At 43.5% G+C, this 23,989-nt stretch overlaps 2 protein-coding genes across 2 annotated transcripts; one reads left to right on the top strand and one right to left on the bottom strand.

Moving 5' to 3' along the window:
- Positions 1-414: 414 nt before the first annotated feature.
- On the bottom strand, positions 415-10,341 carry LOC306754053 (stonustoxin subunit alpha-like; the record flags this gene model as incomplete). The annotated part of the gene is made up of 7 exons (XM_079237962.1): positions 415-1,797; positions 8,351-8,469; positions 8,814-8,888; positions 8,935-8,998; positions 9,119-9,213; positions 9,327-10,056; positions 10,138-10,341. The coding sequence occupies 7 exons, from the start codon at positions 10,339-10,341 to the stop codon at positions 415-417; spliced, it is 2,670 nt and encodes an 889-aa protein (XP_079094088.1).
- An 8,109-nt stretch (positions 10,342-18,450) lies between these two features.
- On the top strand, positions 18,451-20,306 carry LOC306754052 (stonustoxin subunit alpha-like; the record flags this gene model as incomplete). Its single annotated transcript, XM_079237961.1, has 2 exons — positions 18,451-18,541; positions 18,895-20,306. The coding sequence occupies 2 exons, from the start codon at positions 18,451-18,453 to the stop codon at positions 20,304-20,306; spliced, it is 1,503 nt and encodes a 500-aa protein (XP_079094087.1).
- Between the last annotated feature and the right edge of the window lie 3,683 nt (positions 20,307-23,989).

The raw sequence follows: 23,989 nt of genomic DNA, 5'->3' as shown, positions 1-23,989 counted from the left end.
AGTCTGATGAACAGAACATTACATATTGTGTAACTTTTATAAGGTCATCTATTTTCATGCTCTCTGGGTTTTTAATACATTTTTGGGAATTTATGAAACAAGTTCAAGTTAACATGGGATGTTACTTTACTGTTTAAACTTTACTTGTAAACCCATCTCTCTATGAACAGACCAAGGATCTAACAAGTCATTGATCTCACTCAACTGGACGCAGGTAGACATAGTTGGTTACACAATCAATCCAGATGTTTCCTCTGGTATTCGAACATCCAGGATGAGATCACATTAATCTGATGGAGAGACCAAAACAAATGCATTAATTCTGATGGTCAAACGGGTTTCTGCAGGACAGTAATTAGTGCAGCGTAATTTTGGCTCAAAAGCATTTTTAAACTTACGCCAGATCAGATCTTTTTAGTCTATGATAAGTGAATTTCGATTGACCAGAATACCGTCCTCGTAACGGTAGACAGTTGCTCCCTTGTACTCCTCATCTGGAATGACTGTGATGAGGAAATGAAAACCCATGAAAGGAAATACACTGGTCAAAGTCACAAATTTTTCGGCTTGTTCTCTCATTTTGGTGAGAACGTCCTCTGAGTAGAACCACTGGTCTTCTTCATTGGTACTCCCTAATTCAGGGGAGTCCAAGTAGGTGGCCATCTCATCAAGGAAGGGATCCCCTCTTTTCATGGAGGTGAAAACAAAGCAGAAAATTAACTTTCCAGTAAGAACCTCTCTGTCCAGCTCGGACTGATTTCGCACGATCTTTATTCCCTTCATGATATCTAAACAGGATCTGACGACGTTGATTTCTCTCTCTTTACCATCCAGCCACTTGCTCAGTTTATCTTGACTGAATGGTGAGTTGCGTCTGTCTTCAAAGACTTTTTCTGCTGAGCTCTCATCTTCTTTACCTTCACGGATGGAGGGGAGTTTCTTCTTCATGGTCTGCTGGAGGTTAGATGCATAGTGCTGACACAATTTTTTGAACGTTTTTAACTCTTCTTGAAGAATTAGAAAGTTCTCTACCACTCCACCTTCCAGAGAATCGTTGCATCTCATTCGTACTTCCCTCAAATCTTCAAGAGCATCCTGCATCTTCCTCACCAGTCCAACGCTGATCTCACTCGTCATCTCAGCAGCTTCGGGATACAAATTCTTCAGTGGCATCAGCCAGACCTTCACTGGGACAGAATTCTCTCCATCTTCTCCCAGTAGCTGTGGAAGTTGTACGTAGGTCTTCACTGCATCTACATATGTTGCAGGGTTGCTTTCAAGGATGAAGTCTCCGATGAATTTGCAGGACAATTTATCAGTCAGGGCTTTTTCTGCATCAGTCAGCTTGATGCCAGCGCTCGCTTCAACACTAAGTTCGGGGATCTTCTTGATCACAGCTTTCATGTTGCCCTGGATGTCCTGAACGCTGCTGGCCTCTAACTTCTCACTGTCGAACACAAAGAAAGCATTTGCCCCATAGAGGATGCCCGTGACTACATGTGTTGCCGAGCTATTCTTGATGATATTAATTTGGTCGGTGTCTGTGGTAAGATGGTCAATCCCTGACAACTGTTTGAAGTTGGTGGTGGATTTGTACTGACACGTCACTCTGCTCTGATTCTGGAATTTCTTCTGATCATTCAGATACTTGGCAGATCCTTCAACTTCAATCAGTCCACTGAGGAAACTGGCCTTCAGAGAAGCTTCAACATCCAGCAGAGAGGACTTGGATTCAATGGTGTCAGATGCAGTAATTTCAAATTCACTGTAGGGTTGAACTTCTTCAGTTATCTTCCCCTGTAGAGTTTCACTGTCCCACAACGTCAAACCTTTAGAAGATGAAAAAAACATAAAGCAGGATAATCATTTAGTTTAATAAAGTAATTTAATCAATTTGAAAAACTGAAAGAAGAAGCGACTAGGCACGGTTAAGAGGCAGAGGGGGAAAAAAGGAGGAGGTACAATATATCTACATATATTAGGGCTGGGCACGTTAACGCGGCAAACTATTAACGGCGTTAATCATTTGATCATGCGTTAACTCGTTTTTTTTTTTTGCATTGGGAGGGACTTAATGCTGCCGCCAGAGGTCAGTGGTGTAGTCCAGGTTATACGCAGGTACACGGCGTATACCCGCTTATTTTTCAGTCAGCATTGCTATACCCACTTCTCAATCACCACTGGTGCCTGGTGCGCATTATTTATTAGTGCATGGGTCACTCACAGGCGGTCCGGGTCCGGACCCATTTGCCGTTGTCTGTGGACCCTGGACCGAAATCCAATTGTTATTTCCGAATTATTAACTGTTGATGGATCGCTTCTCTTTCACCGGCGCAGCTTTTCCTGCCTTTGCGGCTCTCGTTCAGCGGTCCAGGAAACACACGCCTTGTAAATCCTCTCACACACTCGACCAATCACATGTGTGTATTCCGGTAAGCCCCGCCCTCGACTCTTGTGCCATATTCACACACATGGAGCGACAGGAGAGAGATCAGATAGTTGAAAAAAGTACGTGAATCAGAGAAGTTATTTCACTTGGCGCTCCAAAAAGAGAAATGTGGGCCGCTTAACCAGAGCCTTTAACCATGAATGGAGAGACTGTTATATGTTTATTATTCCCACAATCAGTTCAAGAGCAATACGACTCATGTTCAGCGATATTAAAATCAGCGATGTGAAGCGCCACTACGAGACAAAGCACACGGACCGACTCGCATCCGAAATTAAGGCACAGAAAAATAAACCTAAAGCCCAATATGATCAGAACCCTAACACATGAATTAATATGATCAGAACCCTAATACATGAATTAATATGATCACAGAACCCTAACACATGAATTAATATGATCAGAACCCTAACACATGAATTAATATGATCAGAACCCTAACACATGAATTAATATGATCACAGAACCCTAACACATGAATTAATATGATCACAGAACCCTAATACATGAACTAACTGACCAACACTGATGTTTACAGAGGAGAAATGAGCTGAAACCAGTGGTTTAATAACCAGGTAAAGGCCCTGCACACACATTTCTCTTTTTAGATGACAAGAATATAATATCTTGGCTCTTTTGATTGACATCATTTGACGCCAGAATAAACTGAATTTGAAGCGGCATGACAATTCAGTTAAATTCATATTTCTAAAATTAACGACTTTATTTTATTTATTGAATTAATTTATATAGTCTGTATGTATTATTAGATAATGTATTATCTATAATTATTCCAGTTAAATAGGAAATGTTTAATAATAAATATTCTAGATGTTAATTAATTTCACTTTATTGAATTTGACAGTCTTTTGTTGACACTATTCAGACGTTAAAACTGTTGGCTACTTCAATACATATAGCACAAAGTCAAATAGCACAAATGTGTTGTACTACTACTATGTGTTGTAATACTGTAATATGAGCACTTATTAATAAAGCCAGCACTGGGTTGAGAGTCACTGTGGCTTTCATGGATATGTTGTAAAATGTATATATTTGTGTTCATTGTTAACTAGATATTGTTGTTTTGTAACATCATTTTTAATACATTGTTGAATTATTTGAATGATGATATTCAATATTTGTGGTGATATTTGTAGATATCTCAAGAGGTATGCTAAAATAGTGTTCAGCTGTTGAAAACCTTTTTTTTCAGTTTTAGGACTTTGCACTTTTGAGTTTATCTAATTAGTTGGAATGCTTCAGCAGTCCAACTATTGTTATCCTCTTCTTTATTCAACTTCTTTTTTTTTATTTTTTTATTCTATTTCTTCCGTACATATTTTGCACCTTATCTCCTCCTTCATATATTCAGCTACAGAAACCGTTCAACTATTAAAATATTCAGCTACTTATCTGATGTAAACACGTCTGAATCTGTTGGATTTGAATCTAACAGATTCAGGCGTGTTTACATCAGACGATATGTGAGAGGTGGCCTCCTTCTTCTTCCATTCCCTCCCATGTTAAATCTGCCTCAAAAATGTGTCTCTCCCACGACCGTACCTGATTTATAAATTGCGACTAGAGACACATCGTGTAGCCTAGAGACCCACAAACAACATCGACGCGTTTGCAAGAGTCTCATCTCTCAGAAAATATTATTATTTTGGCGTCTTGCCTTTGAAGTTCCTGAGATATGAAGCTTTTTATGAAGAAAAAAATGCACTGGAGTCTATGGCGATCATACAATTCAGTCTCTCCCTCATCACAGGTGTTTTCAGTTTGAACTAATCACCGCTTCACACTCATTCTTGTTTTAACGTCATTGTGGGGACACACACACACACACACACACACACAGAGAGAGAAAACAGGTGCTGTTGGTGGAGAGGAAGTGAATTTGATCACTAGCATGAAGTTTGCTATGCTCACTGACTGCGTGTCTATGTCTACGTGTGTATGTGCGCGCGCGTCCACGTGGTAATACGGTTGCGCGCACTATCGTGTGTGTGTGTGTGTGTGTGTGTGTGTGTGTGTGTGAACCTGAGCCTCAGAGAAGTTGTTGCTCCCACGTCTATTTAAACTCCAGAAAAATATCAAGGATATCAGTGCGATGGTCTCCTCCTCTCCTCTCTGTTGAATGGACTATCATGGTGATCTGAGCATGTTTTTGCCTCCAAATATGGGGTTTAACAGATGCTTTTGTACACAATCTGCACACACATTGGAGTGTGTGACTTGGAGATATTCATGCAGATATTCAGTCAAAGGCATTGTAAAGCCTCCTGTCTGTCTGTCTGTCTTCCCTTTCAAAATAAAAGCCCCATAAATTAACTGTATCATAACATAAAGCTCAAATGAGGATTTTTGTATTAAATACTTAATGTGCAGACTAATACTTTGACTACTGCTGCTAATATTTGGACTATTACTACTACTGCTACTCCTGCTACTAATACTACTACCAGGGCTCTCAAGTGTCACGCATTGAGCGTGACTGTCACGCATGTCGGTCTTAAGTCACGCCCTCCCGCCACACATCGTATTTCTCACGCTGAAAAAACCTCTCGGCTATTTAATGTGCCGCAGCACACAAACATGACCTGGTCGCTGCCCTCACCATGGAGGAATCAAGCACGTCTCCCCGAATCCCCTGCCAATCAATAAAAAGAGATGGGCGACACGAATAGCCAATCAGAAGAACGTATCTGTTGTATCTGGGTGAAATGTAATCCTCCCGGCCGCGCCTCCGCCTCCGCCCAGAGAGAGAGAGAGAGAGAGAGAGCGAGGGAGAGAGAGAGAGAGAGAGAGGTCACTCTTACCTGTCTTAAAAACTTGAGAGCCCTGTACTCCTGCTATAACTATTACTAATTACTACTACTGCTATTACTATGACTACTACTACTTCTACTCATACTACCGTTACTTCAACTACTACTTCTACTCATACTACCGTTACTTCAACTACTACTTCTACTCATACTACCGTTACTTCAACTACTACTTCTACTCATACTACCGTTACTTCAACTACTACTTCTACTCATACTACCGTTACTTCAACTACTACTTCTACTCATACTACTGTTACTTCAACTACTACTTCTACTCATACTACTACTGTTACTTCAACTACTACTTGTTAGAGGGGGTGTGGTGTTGAGGACCCAAATGCACAGACGCAGCAGTTCAAGTTCCAAGGGCGGACTTTATTGCGATAAAACAAAACACAACGAATAGACAGACTAATACCAACGGTAATGTCCAGCGAACACAGGAGATCCACCTCCCATGCTCCAGAGTCGGGAGGGCAACTCAACCGCTCTTGTGATCCACTCTCACCTGAAGAAGCAAACCAGACTGGAACTGGAACAACCCGACAATGAGCCAGGTACGCAGTGGTCCCTAAATCACCTGCCGGTGATCAAGGCAATGCACAACAGCTGGGATGAAGGAGAGGGGCGTGGCAGTGGGCGGAAACCGGGGGTGGAGACTTACGAGCAGACAGGGAATCCAACAGTACCCCCCCGCCCCCCCTCCTTAACGGGAGCCTCTTGGCGAACCACCGGATCTACCAGGGTTCTGTCGATGGTAGTCTCTAATGAGCCCCGGATCAAGAATCCGAGAACGGGGCACCCAGCACCGTTCCTCTGGGCCATACCCCTCCCAGTCTACCAGGTACTGATATCCCCTACCCCGCCGGCGGACATCCAGGAGGCGATTGACTGTGTAGACGGGGCCCCCCTCAATGAGACGGGGGGGTGGAGGGGGTACAGACGGAGGATTTAAGGGACTGGAGACAACGGGCTTGAGGAGAGAGACATGAAATACTGGGTGAATTCTCATGGAATGAGGCAGCTGAAGTTTGACCGACACCGGGTTGACGATGGAGATGATGGGATAAGGGCCGACATATCTGGGGGAGAGCTTCTTACACTTGGTGCGGAGGGGGAAGTCCTTGGTCGAAAGCCACACCAATTGACCAACACGGTAGTCCGGGGCTGGAACACGCCGTCGATTCGCCGATCTCCTGTTCTGTTCTGCTGTGCGAAGTAGAGCGCCCCGAGTCTCTCTCCACACGCGCCTACAACGACGGGCATTGCTTTGGACCGAAGGTACGGCAACCTCAACCTCCTGGCTGGGGAACAGGTGAGGCTGAAAACCCAAAGAGGCCTCAAATGGGGACAGCCCGGTGGCAGTAGATGTGTGGGAATTGTGGGCGTACTCGACCCACGGAAGGTGACGGCTCCATGACGAGGGATTGGTGGCGGTCACACACCTGAGGATGGCCTCGAGCTCCTGGTTCATCCTCTCAGTCTGGCCATTAGTCTGTGGGTGGAATCCTGAGGAGAGGCTGGCCGTGGCGCCGAGGGTGTGACAGAAGGCCTTCCACAACTGGGATGAAAACAGAGGACCGCGGTCCGAAACTATGTCCGCTGGGATGCCATGAAGCCTCACCACATGTAGAACTAGCAGATCGGCGGTTTCACGGGCCGATGGAAGCTTGGGCAGGGGAATTAAGTGAGCAGCCTTTGAAAACCGGTCCACAACCGTCAGAATGACGGTGTTGGTGTCAGATGGAGGGAAACCAGTAACGAAATCCACACCGATATGGGACCACGGGCGTTGGGGCACAGGAAGTGGTCTGAGTAACCCCACGGAAGGTCGATGCGAAGCCTTGTTGCGGGCGCACGTAGTGCAGGCCAGCACATACGAACGCGTATCCTCCTCGAGGGATGGCCACCAAAAGATGCGGCGGAGCCAGTTTATAGTTCGCCGGATGCCCGGGTGGCCCGAAAGACGGGACTCGTGGGCCCACCGCAGGACTTGGGAACGGGCGGCCTCAGGAACAAACAGGCGGTTCGGGGGACCTCCTCCGGGATCAGGCTGGGTGTGCTGGGCCTCACGTACCACCCTCTCAATCTCCCAGGTGACTGCACCCAGCACGCACGAGGCGGGCAGGATGGTGTCGAGAGTAGAACCTCCCTCCTCCGGAGCAAACTGACGGGAGAGTGCGTCCGGCTTGGTGTTCTTGTGCCCTGGCCGGAAGGTGATGGTGAAGTTGAAGCGTGTGAAGAACAAAGCCCAGCGGGCCTGGCGGGAATTGAGGCGTCTCGCCGAATGGATATATTCCAAATTATGGTGGTCGGTCCATACAATGAAGGGAAGCACCGATCCCTCCAGCCAGTGCCTCCACTCCTCCAAGGCTAACTTGACCGCCAACAGTTCGCGGTTGCCAACGTCACAATTCCTCTCCGCCGGGGACAATCTGCGGGAGAAAAAGGCACAAGGATGGAGCTTGGAGTCGGAAGCGGACCGCTGGGAAAGTACAGCTCCGACTCCGGTATCCGAGGCGTCCACCTCGACGACAAACTGGCGGGTCTCGTCTGGGTGGACCAGGATCGGGGCCGAGACGAACCGATCCTTGAGGGCACGAAAAGCCCCATCGGCCTCTGGGGTCCATGAAAAACGGACCTTGGAAGAGGTGAGTCGTGTCAGTGGTTCTGCCGTTCGGCTGTAGTTCCGGATGAACCGACGATAGAAATTGGCGAACCCCAGAAACTGCTGAAGCTTCTTTCTTGAAGTGGGCACCGGCCACTCCGTTACTGCCTTAACCTTCTCGGGGTCTTTTCTCACCTGACCCTCCTCGATAAAGACCCCCAGGAACTGCACAGATGTAACGTGGAACTCACACTTCTCAGCCTTCACGAAGAGCTGATTCTCCAACAGCCGTTGCAAAACCAGGCGAACATGGTTGGTGTGCTCCTCGGGGTTCGGGGAGAAGATGAGAATGTCATCAATATACACAAACACAAAACGGTTCAAGAAGTCGCGGAGGACATCGTTCACCAGGGCCTGAAAGACGGCAGGGGCATTAGTTAGTCCAAACGGCATCACCAAATATTCAAAGTGTCCCAGGGGTGTGTTGAAGGCCGTCTTCCATTCGTCCCCCTCGCGAATACGGACCAGGTGGTAAGCGTTGCGGAGATCCAGCTTGGTGAATATCTTGGCTCCAGCTAGGGATTCGAAAACAGAGGACATCAACGGCAACGGATATTTATTCTTGATAGTGATTTGATTCAAACCTCTGTAGTCGATGCAGGGACGGAGGCTCTTATCCTTCTTCGAGACGAAGAAGAAACCCGCTCCCACAGGTGATGAAGAGGGGCGTATGATTCCAGCGGCGACCGAGTCCGTGATGTACCTCTCCATAGACTCACGTTCTGGCCGGGAGAGATTATATAACCGGCTCGAGGGAAGTGGAGCGCCCGGGAGCAGGTCAATGGCACAATCGTATGGACGATGAGGGGGAAGTGAAAGAGCCCGCTCCTTGCTGAACGCCTCTCCCAAATCCACATACTCCTGAGGCACTGCGACGAGGCCAGGACCGGTGTCAGGCCTGCTGGGGGGAATAACCTGACGGGGCAGCGCAGACCTGAGGCAGCGAGAATGACAGGCAGAACTCCAACCGGTGATCCTACCTCCAGCCCAATCAATCTGAGGATTATGCTCCCTGAGCCAGGGAAGTCCCAGAACCAAGGGTGTCTGGGGGGACGGAAACGCATAGAACCGGGTACTCTGGCTGTGATTGCCAGACACATGCAGGGAAATTGGCTGAGTCCAGTGTGTTATCTCCGCCAGTGAACTACCATCCAATGCGCTTACCAGCAGAGTGCGCTCTAGCGCCTCCACAGGAATCCCTTGGCTCCTAATAAAGTCAGTGTCCAAAAAGTTCTGTTCAGCCCCGGAATCAATGAGGGCTGACAGGTGCACAGGGCCCGATGACAGCCTCAGGGTGGCAGGAAATAATGACCGAGACTCAGAATGGGGAATTCTCCTTGACCCACTCGCCAGCACCCCCACTCCTACTGACGAGCTCTCTCTTTTGGCCGAGTGGAGCACACGGCCATGCGGTGTCCCGAATCCCCGCAGTACAGGCAGCTTCCTGTGCGGAGGCGTCTCTCTCTCTCCTCCGGAGAGAGGTGAATCCGCCCGAGCTGCATCGGCTCCGGTTCCAACGGGGGAGGGACCGAGGAAGGAGAGCGGGCGCGCTCCTGGCTGTACCGTCCGACCGGGCTCGGAGGCTGAGAGCCGGGAGCGGAAGAAAACTGGCGCACCGGATTGGAAGGCCGGTAGTTTCTCTCCCGACGGCGTTCCCGAATACGGCTGTCCATCCTGACTGTGAGAGCGATGAGCTCCTCTAAGGAATCCGGTTCGTCCCGGACGGCCAGTTCATCTCTCAGAAGCTCCGACAGACTGCAGCGGTATATCCCCTTCAGCGCCTCATTCCCCCAACCCGACTCTGCCGCCAGAATCTGGAAATCCACGGAGTATTCTGCTGCGCTGGTGGACCCCTGGCGGAGACCGAGCAGGCGCTGTACAACGTCCCGGGTGTACACCGGGTGGTCGAATACGCTCTCGAAAGCCTCCTTGAAGCGCTCGTAGGAGACCCGAGCAGGGCGTCTGTGGAGCCATGCCTCAGCCCAGACCAGCGCCTTAGCACGTAACAAACCCACCGTATATGCCACCTTCGCATTGTCCGAGGCGTACGTGCGGGGCTGCTGGGTGAAAATAAACCGACACTGGAGCATGAACCCTCGGTACTCCCCAGACGCGCCACCATAAGGCACAGGAGAGGGAACAAAGGACTCACGGGTGCAGGCGGACTCCTCGTCCTCCGGGACCGGCTCCGCGGCGGCAGGGCGGCGCAACGAGAGGTTGTGCAACATGCCTCCGATCTCCTCCATCTGGGAACCGATGGTACGCTGGGAGTTCAGTAAGTCCTGCAACACCTGCTGGTGTTGGCCGAGGAGAGCGCCCTGCGAGGCAACTGCCCCCTGCAGCTGATCTGCAGCAAGCGATGCTGCTGCGGCGGCTGGGTCCGTCATCCTTGGTCGGGTTGTTCTGTTAGAGGGGGTGTGGTGTTGAGGACCCAAATGCACAGATGCAGCAGTTCAAGTTCCAAGGGCGGACTTTATTGCGATAAAACAAAACACAACGAATAGACAGACTAATACCAACGGTAATGTCCAGCGAACACAGGAGATCCACCTCCCCTGCTCCAGAGTCGGGAGGGCAACTCAACCGCTCTTGTGAAGGCTGCTCTTGAAGCACGCCGGACGGATTACGCTCCAGAGTCGGGAGGGCAACTCAACCGCTCTTGTGGTCAATGCTCTTGAAGCACGCCAGACTGATTCCGCTCCAGAGTCGGGAGGGCAACTCAACCGCTCTTGTGATCCACTCTCACCTGAAGAAGCAAACCAGACTGGAACTGGAACAACCCGACAATGAGCCAGGTACGCAGTGGTCCCTAAATCACCTGCCGGTGATCAAGGCAATGCACAACAGCTGGGATGAATGAGAGGGGCGTGGCAGTGGGCGGAAACCGGGGGTGGAGACTTACGAGCAGACAGGGAATCCAACACTACTACTCATACTACTGTTTTTTCAACTACTACTTCTACTCCTACTACTACTACTACTACTGTTACTTCAACTACTTCTACTCATACCACTGTTACTTCAACTACTTCTACTCATACTACTGTTACTTCAACTACTTCTACTCATACTACTGTTATTTCAACTACTACTTCTACTCCTACTACTACTACTGTTACTTCAACTACTACTACTCATACTACTGTTACTTCAACTACTTCTACTCATACTACTGTTATTTCAACTACTATTTCTACTACTGTTACTTCAACTACTACTACTTCTACTCATACTACTGTTATTTCAACTACTATTTCTACTACTGTTACTTCAACTACTACTACTTCTACTACTACTACTGTTACTTCAACTACTACTTCTACTCATACTACTGTTACTTCAACTACTACTTCTACTCCTACTACTAGTACTCATACTACTGTTACTTCAACTACTACTTCTACTCATACTACTGTTATTTCAACTACTTCTACTACTACTACCACTACTACCACTACTACTACTACTACTACTACTACTACTACTACCACTACTACTACTACTACTACCACTACTACTACTGTTATTTCAACTACTACTTCTACTACTACTACTACTACTACTACTACTACTACTACTACTACTACTACTACCACTACTACTACAGTTATTTCAACTACTACTTCTACTTCTACTACTACTACTACTACTACTACTACTACTACCACTACTGCTACTACTACTACTACCACTACTACTACTACCACTACTACTACTGTTATTTCAACTACTACTTCTACTACTATTACTACTACTGTTACTTCAACTACTACTACTTCTACTCATACTACCGTTATTTCAACTACTACTACTACTACTGTTACTTCAACTACTACTTCTAATACTACTACTACTACTGTTACTTCAACTACTACTACTTCTACTACTACTACTACTACTGTTACTTCAACTACTACTTCTACTCATACTACTGTTATTTCAACTACTACTACTCATGCTACCGTTATTTCAACTACTACTGTAATTTCAAATACTACTACAACTACTACTTCTACTCATACTACTGTTATTTATACTACTACTACTATAACTACTACTTCTGCGACTACAACTACTGCTTTCACTCATGCTACTGTTATTTATACTACTACAACTACTACTTTTAATTAATCTCTTGGATTATTTAGATGTTGCAGTTTTGCTTCCAACTGTTCCATTTAAACATTAAGGATGTTCAGCAGTTCAGTTCAACACTTTTGGGCTTCAACACTTTTCAGCAGGTAGTTTATCTTTTCAGCTATTTTAAGCTATATTCAGCTATTTTCAGCTACATTCAGCTGTATTCAGCTATGTTAAGCTATATTCAGCTATTTTCAGCTACATTCAGCTGTATTCAGCTATGTTAAGCTATATTCAGCTATTTTCAGCTACATTCAGCTGTATTCAGCTATGTTAAGCTATATTCAGCTATTTTCAGCTACATTCAGCTGTATTCAGCTATTTTCAGCTATATTCAGCTATATTTTCAAATATGTAAGCTTTAAGCTTCAGCTTTTTGCATTCCAACGCATTTTCAGCAGGAAATGCAATTTCTAGTTGGTTTTGATGTGTGGAAGAGGATGATTTGTGTTTTTAATTTAAAGTGAAACATGAACAAGGATGCATGGTCTAATTCAGTTTTGAAGTCATTTATTTAAATAAATGTTAAAACTGTGTTTGCCTCATGAATACATGTTATACTCATGCATCACACCACCTGTGTAGGACCAGTGACATCTGCTCCAGGTGAAGTAATGTTAGTTTTATAATAGTACCACACTCTTTTGTAAATGAGCTGTTCCAAGAGACAGTTTACAAAAGAAACTACTGGTGTATATGGACAACTTGCAAGGCGAGAGAATAGTTGTCCAATGTTGTGTAGAGTGAGGATAAGCAATAGTTCACTCAAATTGCATAATATGTAGTTGTCTCTTACCAGTCTGTGGGTCAGTATTGGGTCAGTAATTTCATAATCCTTATTCCCTGAGGTCAAGCAGCAGGAATCATGTGGCAATGTGTAAATAATACTAGGTTAATCATTTTTGGGTAAACTAAATAGAGTATGTCACTATTTATAAAACAGGGCGTTTATCCTTTGCTGTATGGGCTGCTTAAAAAAATTGCAAAATTAAGAGTATACCTACTTCTCCAGGGACCACTACACCACTGCCAGGTGAGCGCTGAGCACACACACACACACACACACACACACACAGGTGAGCGCTGAGCACACACACACACACACACACACACACACAGGTGAGCGCTGAGCACACACACACACACACACACACACACACACACACACACACACAGGTGAGCGCTGAGCACACACACCAGCGGACAGAGAGCGTCGAAAAATATGTTGCGTGAAAAGTAGACCGCTATATCTGTGTTTTAAACGCTCCCAGGGTGAAGATGCAACAGCAGCTCTCTGAACCCGGAGCAGCTCTCTGAACACAGAGCAGCTCTCTGAACCCGGAGCAGCTCTCTGAACCCGGAGCAGCTCTCTGAACCCGAGCAGCTCTCTGAACCCGAGCAGCTCTCTGAACCCAGAGCAGCTCTCTGAACCCGAGCAGCTCTCCTGCTCCAGGTGAAAGAGCCAAAGTGCTCGTGTCTTCTACCAACAATGAGCTGCTGGCTTCACATATTACAAAAGTACAAAGTACACGGATATAAAACAAGTCATTAATAAATACGTTAAAAAAAAAGTTATTCATAATTTGCTTGGTGTTATGACTACCAATCACAGCCTTCACTCACACCCTGAAACAGGTGAATTACCTTACAGTTTGCGGTTAAGGATGATCAAAATAAGTACAAATTGTAATTTTAGGAACATGTAACCTTTTCTGTTTAATATATCATCTTTAAATGCTGTCAACAAATGATCTTAATTAATATTAATGACCACAAAATATTGCACGAATTACAGCGGTGTACAATGTACAGTATTTATTGCTGTTTATTAACGTTTACACATACATCATTATTAAATTCATAGTGTTCTCTACTTACAACCTCAAGCTGCACTGGTTACTTTGTAATAGAATAGAAAAAGGTTTTCTACAGAAGTGAAGACACAGCTAGAAGAAGGTCAAGATCTTTTGATAACCACTTCATTTCTGACAGACAGATCCAGAGAAATGAACTGGTCATGATAAGATTCATGATCATGAATCTTATCATGACCAGTTCATTTCTGTGGAACAAAAACTGCAATATATAATAATTACTGATTAACTGCTGGCAAAAACAAAAGATTTACAGATTGGCGTCTTTGTGTTTAAAGGTCTTATTGATAACTCTTAGCAAGACAAATAATTTAAAAGAAATCATACATCCACAGAGCTTTCAAAGAAAGAGAAGACTTCCTGCTTCCGCTGCCTGCGCCCTGCAACATTTGACCATCATTCAGGCAAGAGTTAGGGGCATCGGCGTGTCATATGACGCTGTGCCAAGAAAGTTCTCGTCACATGAAATTCTTCACCGTGATTTGAATCATGTGCCTGTCGACATTTGATGAAATCAACGAACCAATGAACACTAAAGAAACTCCCAAAGAACCAGCATGTAATTACACAACTGAGCTCTGTAAACATGCTGGTGTTTTCACTCATAAAGAAGAGATATTATGGCAAAGGACGCACTTTACTACGGAGGAAGCTGTGGCACCGATTTGCCGACAAGGACGACGCTGCAGGCTTTGACTCCTGCGACCAAGAGGAAGATGCAGACAGAAGGGATCCATTTGAAGTTGGGTAAGTGTATTTAGATACTACACGTTGTGTTGCAATAGCATATTTACGCTAGCAGAGTGACATTTAGATGGTCTCGCTCCCTTTCTCCTCGAGTCTGGCGTAACGCAGGTATGCACGTAGGTTGTTTACGTTAGCCATTAGCACAGTTAGCTCATGCTCTGATCATAGTCCCTGCTGGATCTCTGTTACTGTTTTGGTGTGCAATCGTAACTTTCTTACAGTAAACTTAGTAGTGACCAGTAGTCAGACCAGTAGAGGATTCACATCTGCAGCAGTGGACAACATGCAGCTTCGCTCCAGCCACCAGCACTACGCTGTCGTGGAAGACTGACGAGGTAACGTAGGTACACAGCTCACTGTTTACCAGGTAGCGCAGATACCAGTGTTGGGGTAGTTACTCAGAAAAAGTAACTAGTTACAAGTTACTAGTTACTTCTGAAAATTGTAACTAGATTACTTTACTAGTTACTGCATTTGAAAAGTAACTTCACTACTAGTTACTTTACTTTCCATTTTTTTAAGCAAATGTCCAAATTAACCGCAAAGATACCTGGACAAACATCATGGCCCTGAAGAGCATGTAAACAGGAAGTGCTTTTACTTTGAAGGCAGAAACTACAATGATACGTGCTTGTTGACGCTAACTGATGTTGATGTTACGTGTGGAAAATATATACATGTCTGGTGCAGGAGCGTGTTCTCAATGCTTTAACAGTTGTAATACTGCAGTTCACCAGTAGAGGGATTCCGTTCAAACCAGACGTGTCTTGTCCTCATTAGAAGCTCCACTTCATTACAGACATGTCCACTTGATGGTATTGGAGTGTTGTATTGCTTTGCAATATCCTTAATCCTAGGGAACCTGGAGAGATCCGGGCACTCCGTCTCCGTCTCCGTCTCCGTCTCCTCCATTCCCCGCTTCCCTCCTTCTACGCACCAGCAGCTGCGTCACTCAAATCACTCAGATCGAGTTCTGTGATAGGTTGTTCATGCAGGAAGTGTCGTGTGACTCGCGCGCCGCTAAAAGAGAACTTTTCGGACTGGTACAAATGTCTTGAGTAACGCAGGAACGCGCGTTACTGAGGTCTAGTAAAGTAGTGTACTTACCAATATGTTGAGTGTAATGCGTTACTTTACTTCGTTACCTATAAAAGTAATTACGTTACTGTAATCCGTTACTTTGTAACTCGTTACCTCCAACACTGGTAGTTACACAACTCAGCTGCACACGTACACCCGTTGAACTGTTCAAACTGTGTGAAATTAGTATTGACTAGTAGTCATTTTTTTTACAGAGAGGATTCACCACAGCCATCCCCTTTACCACAGCCCTCCCCACCAGCCCAGGTCTGTTTTCTATTTCTGAACATATATTGTGTAAGTATATATTTTTATTTAAAAAAAAAGAAATGTTGTGATGGTCATTTCTCATTTGCACACACCCCATGAAGCTTTATCTGCAGTTTGAAGTCATTTATCAGTCCCATTTTTATCATTTTGGTGAAAGGTGTGACAGACCACATTTCTAAAAAAAAAAACGATAATAAAAATTTTTGTTTTAGACATTTATTTACAAGTATCTACCATTTTATTCATATATTTCACTGCTTTTGTGAACCTAAAACCTTTGGTAAACCAATTTTCATCACCAAAACCTATATACCACCTGAGTAAAGTTGTTTTCACACGAAATATGAAGAATTCCCAAAAAATCGAGATTCTATTTTTCAGCTTTAGAGTAATATTTTCTCTTTACACTTTTGCCTTATGACAATGGTGCCTCATTATGTAGAGAGCTGAGATTGTTCTGCAATTCATGACGTAAAACATGGATATGTATCTTATATGCATCCATCCATCCATCCATTATCAGCCGCTTATCCGGGGTCGGGTCGCGGTGGCAGCAGGTTCAGCAGGCCGACCCAGGCTTCCCTCTCACCCGCAACACTTTCCAGCTCATTCTGGGGGATCCTGAGGCGTTCCAAGGCCAGCCGGGAGATATAATCCCTCCAGCGTGTCGTCGGTCTTCCCCGGGGTCTCCTACCAGTTGGACGTGCCTCCCATTAGAGGTACCTTATATGCAAGTGCCTTAAAAGGTGAATTTAAGAAATGATGTAAAATCGAGAAAATCGACTGAAAATGACCTCAGTGTTGCAGGAGTTAATAAAGAGACAGCGCTCGCTTCTACAGGGTCGATACAATGCTGTCTTCCCTTCAGTCAGTATGTGTACAGGTAATCAATGTTCTCAAACATTGGAATAACAACATATGAATAAACTTAAACACTCATTTAAAGTAAATTATTCGAAATGGACACAGTCATATTAAATCAGTAAGACATATGAAATAACATATTTTATATGTCTTACTTGCGCTACACCAGCACATTTTGTGAATTATGTGATGTTAAATAAAAAAACAAGGCTGCTCCATAAAACCTGAACCTATTACCTAAATATTCTAAATTGCTTTCAAAATAAATACATATAAAACTTATATAAAGTCTACATTTATTCATTAAGGCATTATTTTGAAATGCATGGGGCAGTGTGACTACCAATGCTGAGACCAAACCTACGCCCTTGGTTCATCATGAGTCCAGGTGAATGTTGGTACTGAAGGGAAGAATTGTCCTCTCCAGGAAATTCCTTGGGTGTTCAAGAATTGACAGTACAGGTTATATTACAATCAAGGTTATTTGTTTAAGCCATTATTACACATACATGGAATGCATACCTACTTCAAGCTTGGACTCTGCTCCCTTGATGGTCTGCTCAGACATCTAAAGGTCACAAGGGTGAGTTATGTTATGTGCCACTATTCCGAGAGCATGAAGCGGAACTTCTTCCACAAGACAGGAACCAGATATATGTCCCTGTGCCAGACCGTTAATCGGCCAAAAGTAAGCTTTCTATGTTTAAAACGCGGTAGCAGGTGCATCTAAGGCCTCAGTGGCCTCTATTTGACCTGTTCAGTCAGGGTCAAGAGGGAGAGTGTCTACGGAACTGAAACCAGAGTGGGAATTCAGACAGTTGCGTTTTCTCAGCTCCGAGACACATTTTTAGTATAAGCGGGACATGAAACTTTAGTCAAAGTAAGGCAGTGAAACATATAAATCATTAGATTATCTTCAGTACCAAATGTGAAGAAATTCTCTTCAGACCTGAGCACAAACAATACGGGGGGAAGGAGTATGTTTTATTCATGGTAATTACAGGAAGTCAGGCGAAGAGTGTTGACATAGTAAAGAACAGCGGTGAGATATAAGCGTATTATTTGTTACGCTTATCTCTGACCTTTGTTCTGGGAAATGCTAGAATAATTTATCAGACGTGCACACATTTCACAAGGTTAGATAAGGTTATATTCCAACATCATCATGTGTGGGGGCGGGTCATGGGAGGAGTCAGCCGAAGAAACGATCTAACAGGATAAAAGTAATCTGACGACATCTCAGATCATCACACTGGAAGCTCCAGTTGGACGGCGAGAGGACGCTCACACAACTCAGCTGATCTACACAACTTCACCAGGTGAGGACAGACTGTGGACAGAGACAAAGGGTGACAGGAACACATGGAGATGTAGAGTTTAACTGATTTCTAGTCTGTGTAAAACTATCAATCAGGCTGGTGTCCACAGGGAAATACTGCATCTCTAACAGACTAAACACATCTAACAGTGTAAATGAAGTACTGAAGGCTGTGGGGTCACTTTTCCCATCAGGTTGGAGAAATGGCCTCAGATCCCAAGAACGTTGCTGCTCTGGGTCGACCTTTCACTCTAGGAATGCTCTACAATGCTCGGAGAGATGAACTGATCCCAGGTAAGTCTGAGACTACATTACATTATTAATAAAAATATTTCAAATATGTCTGCCTATCACAGTTTTGCTTAAAGGAACTTTGAAATAATTTCACCATTTAATTCTCACCTTTTTAACATTCTTATTCAATATTAAAATGATTAGTGAATGCTTTGTAATTCCAAAACGTAGATGTGAACATTCATTAGTTAAGATTTAGGGAAGCATGTTGTACTAGTATCTGATGTATAATGCGTGATAAATAAGAGAATTCAATTGTTGTTATTCTTGTTGAATTTGTCCGTGTTTCTTGGATTATGGACCGCATTAAACTAAATGATCCTCCTGCTTTATGTTTTTTTCATCTTCTAAAGGTTTGACGTTGTGGGACAATAAAACTCTACAGGGGATGATAACTGAAGAAGTTCAACCCTACAGTGAATTTGAAATTACTGCATCTGACACCATTAAATCCAAGTCCTCTCTGCTGGATGTTGAAGCTTCTCTGAAGGCCAGTTTCCTCAGTGGACTGATTGAAGTTGAAGGATCTGCCAAGTATCTGAATGATCAGAAGAAATTCAAGAATCAGAGCAGAGTGACGTGTCAGTACAAATCCACCACCAACTTCAAACAGTTGTCAGGGATTGACCATCTCACCACAGACACCGACCAAATGAATGTCATTAAGAATAGCTCGGCAACACATGTAGTCACGGGCATCCTCTATGGGGCAAATGCTTTCTTTGTGTTCGACAGTGAGAAGTTAGATGCCAGCAGCGTTCAGGACATCAAGGGCAACATGAAAGCTGTGATCAAGAAGATCCCCTCATTTAGTTTTGAGGGGAGCGTTGACATCAAGCTGACTGATGAAGAAAAAGCCCTGACTGATAAATTGTCCTGCAAATTCATCGGAGACTTCATCCTTAAAAGCAACCCTGCAACATATGTAGATGCAGTGAAGACCTACGTACAACTTCCACAGCTACTGGGAGAAAAGGGAGAGAATTCTGTCCCAGTGAAGGTCTGGCTGATGCCACTGAAGAATTTGTATCCCGAAGCTGCTGAGATGACGAGTGAGATCAGCGTTGGACTGGTGAGGAAGATGCAGGATGCTCTTGAAGATTTGAGGGAAGTACGAATGAGATGCAACGATTCTCTGGAAGGTGGAGTGGTAGAGAACTTTCTAATTCTTCAAGAAGAGTTAAAAACGTTCAAAAAATGGTGTCAGTACTATGCATTGAACCTTGAGCAGACCATGAAGAAGAAACTCCCCTCCATCCGTGAAGGTAAAGAAGATGAGAGCTCAGCAGAAAAAGTCTTTGAAGACAGACGCAACTCACCATTCAGTCAAGATAAACTGAGCAAGTGGCTAGATGGTAAAGAGAGAGAAATCAACGTCATCAGATTCTTTCTAGATATGATGAAGGGAATAAAGATCCTCCACAATCAGTCCGAGCTGGACAGAGAGGTTCTTAATGCAGCTGGAGAAAATGTTCTCTGCTTCGTTTTCACCTCCATGAAAAGAGGGGATCCCTTCCTTGAAGAGATGGCCACCTACTTGGACTCCCCTGAAGTAGGGAGTACCAATGAAAACCAGTGGTTCTACTCAGGGGAAGTGTTTACCAAAATGAGAGAACAAGCCAAACATTTCTATGCTCAGGCAAAAAATCCTGTGAATAAAAACGTCTGCCGTTACTTCATCACAGTCATTCCAAATGAGAAGTATGAAGGAGCAACTGCCTACCATTACGAGATGGGCATTCTGGCCAATGAACATTTCATGTGACAAATCATTGACATAAGAGATCTGATCTGGCGTAAGTTTAAAAATGCTTTTGAGTAAAAAATACGTTTTACTAAATACTGTTCTGCAGAATTAATGCATTTGTTTTGGTCTCTCCATCAGATATCTGTGGTCTCATCCTGGACCCAAAGGCTGCAGATAACGACCTCTGTCTGATGGAAACAAGAAAGCAACGAGTGAATCAGCTTTACCCAGCCTTCTATGTTCATGATGAACACAACTATGTCTATCATCAATAAGATCAATGACTAGTTAGATCTTTACTTTGAGTGAAGTCCACCGTTGTTAGGGATACTTAAGAGAGTTTTAGTGGAACGTTATAATCACTTAGTCATGTTGAGGAGCTTACGAAATTATTCAAATGTAACGATCTTTAAAAAAAATGTAAACGGACACGTATCTTCTCACAAGGGTTACAATACTTTAACAATTTAAATGAATTAGATCGGAACTGTGGATGAGGTTTTAGATGAGTTTTAGTTTTTTTTAAACACAATTCTCACTTCCTGCTTATTTAAGAGAGAAATTGGTTTAGAATCAAAGTTTAGTGAACTTGTATCACAAATTCCCAAAAATTTATTAAAAACCCAGAGAGCATGAAAATAGATGACCTTATAAAAGTTACACAATATGTAATGTTCTGTTCATCAGACTGGTTTGTGCTTCACAATCAGTTTCAACTTTATTTTTAAATCACGTTTTAATCATTTTAATTATATTCTTATTCCTAATCATTATTGCTTTGTCATCACTAATATGTTGACATATATTATCAAAGCTCATGTCAAAACGTTCATAACTTGTTTTAGTGGATATATCCTGTTGATTATGTTTTGACATAAGGGAAAGTGCCTTTGATTCATTTAGCTTTTGTTTCTTTTCTTCTTTGTGTTGTATTTTTAAAATAGTTATCTTGGCTTAATACTAATTCTGTACCTTAATCCTGACCTCAAGTTCAACTAATGACTTTACTCTGGAAAGAGACACAGTTAACACCATTTTATCAGATGTTAGGCACACTGCTGATGTTTATGGAGCTCCAGTAAAGTTTCCACTTCACTTGGTACATCAGATATGTTGTTAACTCTTTTATAACTACTTATACTTGTGATTCAGAGCTTATAATAATACATATAGATTTAGTTAAGACTGGAATATAACACATAGTTGATGTAAAAAGAGTCAGTGTTGACATGTTGTTGCAAACATTGATGATGTTCATAGAAGTGAACTAATGTGAGATTGCAGAGACACAGTAACACCTGTTGGACATGTTTACTCTCTTCTGGAGCAGAATATTCAATAAAGTGGAGACCTGACTTCACCACTGTGTGCTGCTTTGTTTCCTTTATATTAAACGCTTGTAGCAAAGGTACAGAGAAGGTCTCCTTTGGATCTCTAACACATTCATGTCTTTCAATGCAAAGAACACAACACAAGAAGATAGTTTGGAAAGGGGAAGCTAGTTAGCCTAGCTTGCTATTGTTAGCATTGCTTTCCAATAGGAGAGAATTACCTCCTAATCTCTTTTTCTTGACCCCCGATGAATATACGTATGTATGTATATATACACACACCTATACATACATACATATCCACTGTCGTCATTTCCAGATTCATACTTAAAAATGTAAAGACATAAGAGGGGAGGAAAGAAAGTGAATAAACAAAGTGAACAAAGGAATAAACAACCAAATAGCTGCTGTCGCTGGTCACTGGATGTGATTTCTGCCGACAAATACCGGGAAATGTCCTGAAGCTGTCGAGAGTTTTAGAGAGAGCTGTGATTCAGCGCCGGCTGGGAACCCGATCCATCATGAGGAAGGAGAGGAGAGAAGAAGAAATAGCTGTCTCGAGCCGTGAATAAAGAGAGAAGATGCCGAGGCTCCTCCTCTTTCTTTCTCACCGCTGTGAGCCTCCCAGACGTCCATCTCCTGTCCTCCTGTGCTCTCTTCCATAGGCTGTCATTGAATTCACTTGCCTGCCTGCTTCTCTCCTTCATGGTTTAGGGTTTGTTTATGTTCAAGAAAATGTGGTTTTCTGCCTACAAAAGATCATCTTTCGCATGTGATGAAGTTTATGTGAGAAACAAGCAGCTGACAATGGTTTCTATATTTCAGTGTGGCTGTGTAAAGCACACTGAGTATACGCCTGCAGGCTTAATCGACTGATTCTTCATCTTCCTTACAAAGGTTTGCCGCATATCTTCTTCCACAGCATTAGATGCACATAATACATAAAAATGTGCGGCCTGATCAGGAATCGTATGCTCTGACATTTTTAAGACATTCGCCTCCCTTCTCCCCGAGAAAACGTTGATTAATGTCCGCACTCACTTGAATGGGGTTTATGCAGAGAGCAAAAAAACACTCATATTTGGGCTCATACTTTAAGGTAGGAAAATTATTTGAAGTTTCGAACGTAAAAAAAACCTCAAACACAGTTTTCATGTAATCGTTGTTCAAGTTTCAGGAACATTTTGGGACCGTTTCAGAGTTTATGATGGTTGAGATGAAAGCAGCGGCAGCTCCACTGTCTTAAGACCCTCATGGTCATATTTTAAACTCCACAAACATAAAAAGTATATCAACGCGTTCGGCAGAGACTTTCCTCTCTGTTGATAATAACATTTGGGTGATTTGACTTGTGTTTTTTGCCTTGAAAGCCAGGGTTTAACAGATGGTTTTGTAGAAAATCCACCACCAGTAGTCTGCCCTTTAACCCTGGTGTCTACGAAGCAATAGCTGTCCATCACAAATACAGAAATGACACCACATTAATTCATCTTACTGCTCATATTGTTGCCGTATATATATATATATATATATATATATATATATATATATATATATAGCATCGTCTTACGGCAGTATCAGAATCAGAAACCGTTTATTGCCAGGAATGTTTACACAAACGAGGAATTTTGCTAGGCGGAAGGTGTATACATTAGACCAGACAAACAACAATCAACGACAACAACAGTGCAATGATATTTAAATCAAGTATAAGATAAAGTGCTCAGACAGTAACAGCCAAAACTTCTTGCGAAAGTACTGTTGAATATCTAAAACGGTGGTTTAAGTTGTTTGTCGTCTTCATGTTATCACTGTGTTATCACCACATTACCAAAATAATCATCTATCTCAGCAACATATTACACTACAGCATTTTGCTCATTTAAGACAGATCTCCCCGAAGGTACTAAAACTCTCTTTTAATTAGGGTCCGAGCGACTGACGTAGTCAGTCCGAGAGGACCCTATTGAAATTGCTGGGATTATTCTTTATTATTCTGATCCTTATTTTTGAACATTGGACTGCTTTTTGGGGGACTTTTCATATTCAAAAACTCACCAAATTTGGAACACTTGTCAGGTCTGGTGAAAATAGACATCTATTAAAGCCGGAAAGAAAAGTGCCAAAAAATGGCTCTCTAGCGCCCCCTACAAGTTGGACCGGCGACGCCCCTCGCCCAGAATTTTGTTTTGACTTGAAAAAATTCACACATGTCCGTGTCCACCTGTTCTACAAAAAAGCCTCTCAGACCCATAAAGTCCGCCTATGAATATTTTCCGCCATCTTGGATTTTGTGAAAATTACATTATTGTAGTTTATTCCTAAATGCTTGTGCCGCCCAACGCTGAGACAGTCTTTCCCAGCATGCCT

This window comes from Taurulus bubalis, assembly GCF_910589615.1.
Source record: "Taurulus bubalis genome assembly, chromosome: 2".
Taxonomy (NCBI): domain Eukaryota; kingdom Metazoa; phylum Chordata; class Actinopteri; order Perciformes; family Cottidae; genus Taurulus; species Taurulus bubalis.
Note: the sequence above shows the minus strand (reverse complement) of the source record. Positions and strands in the feature narration are given on the sequence as shown.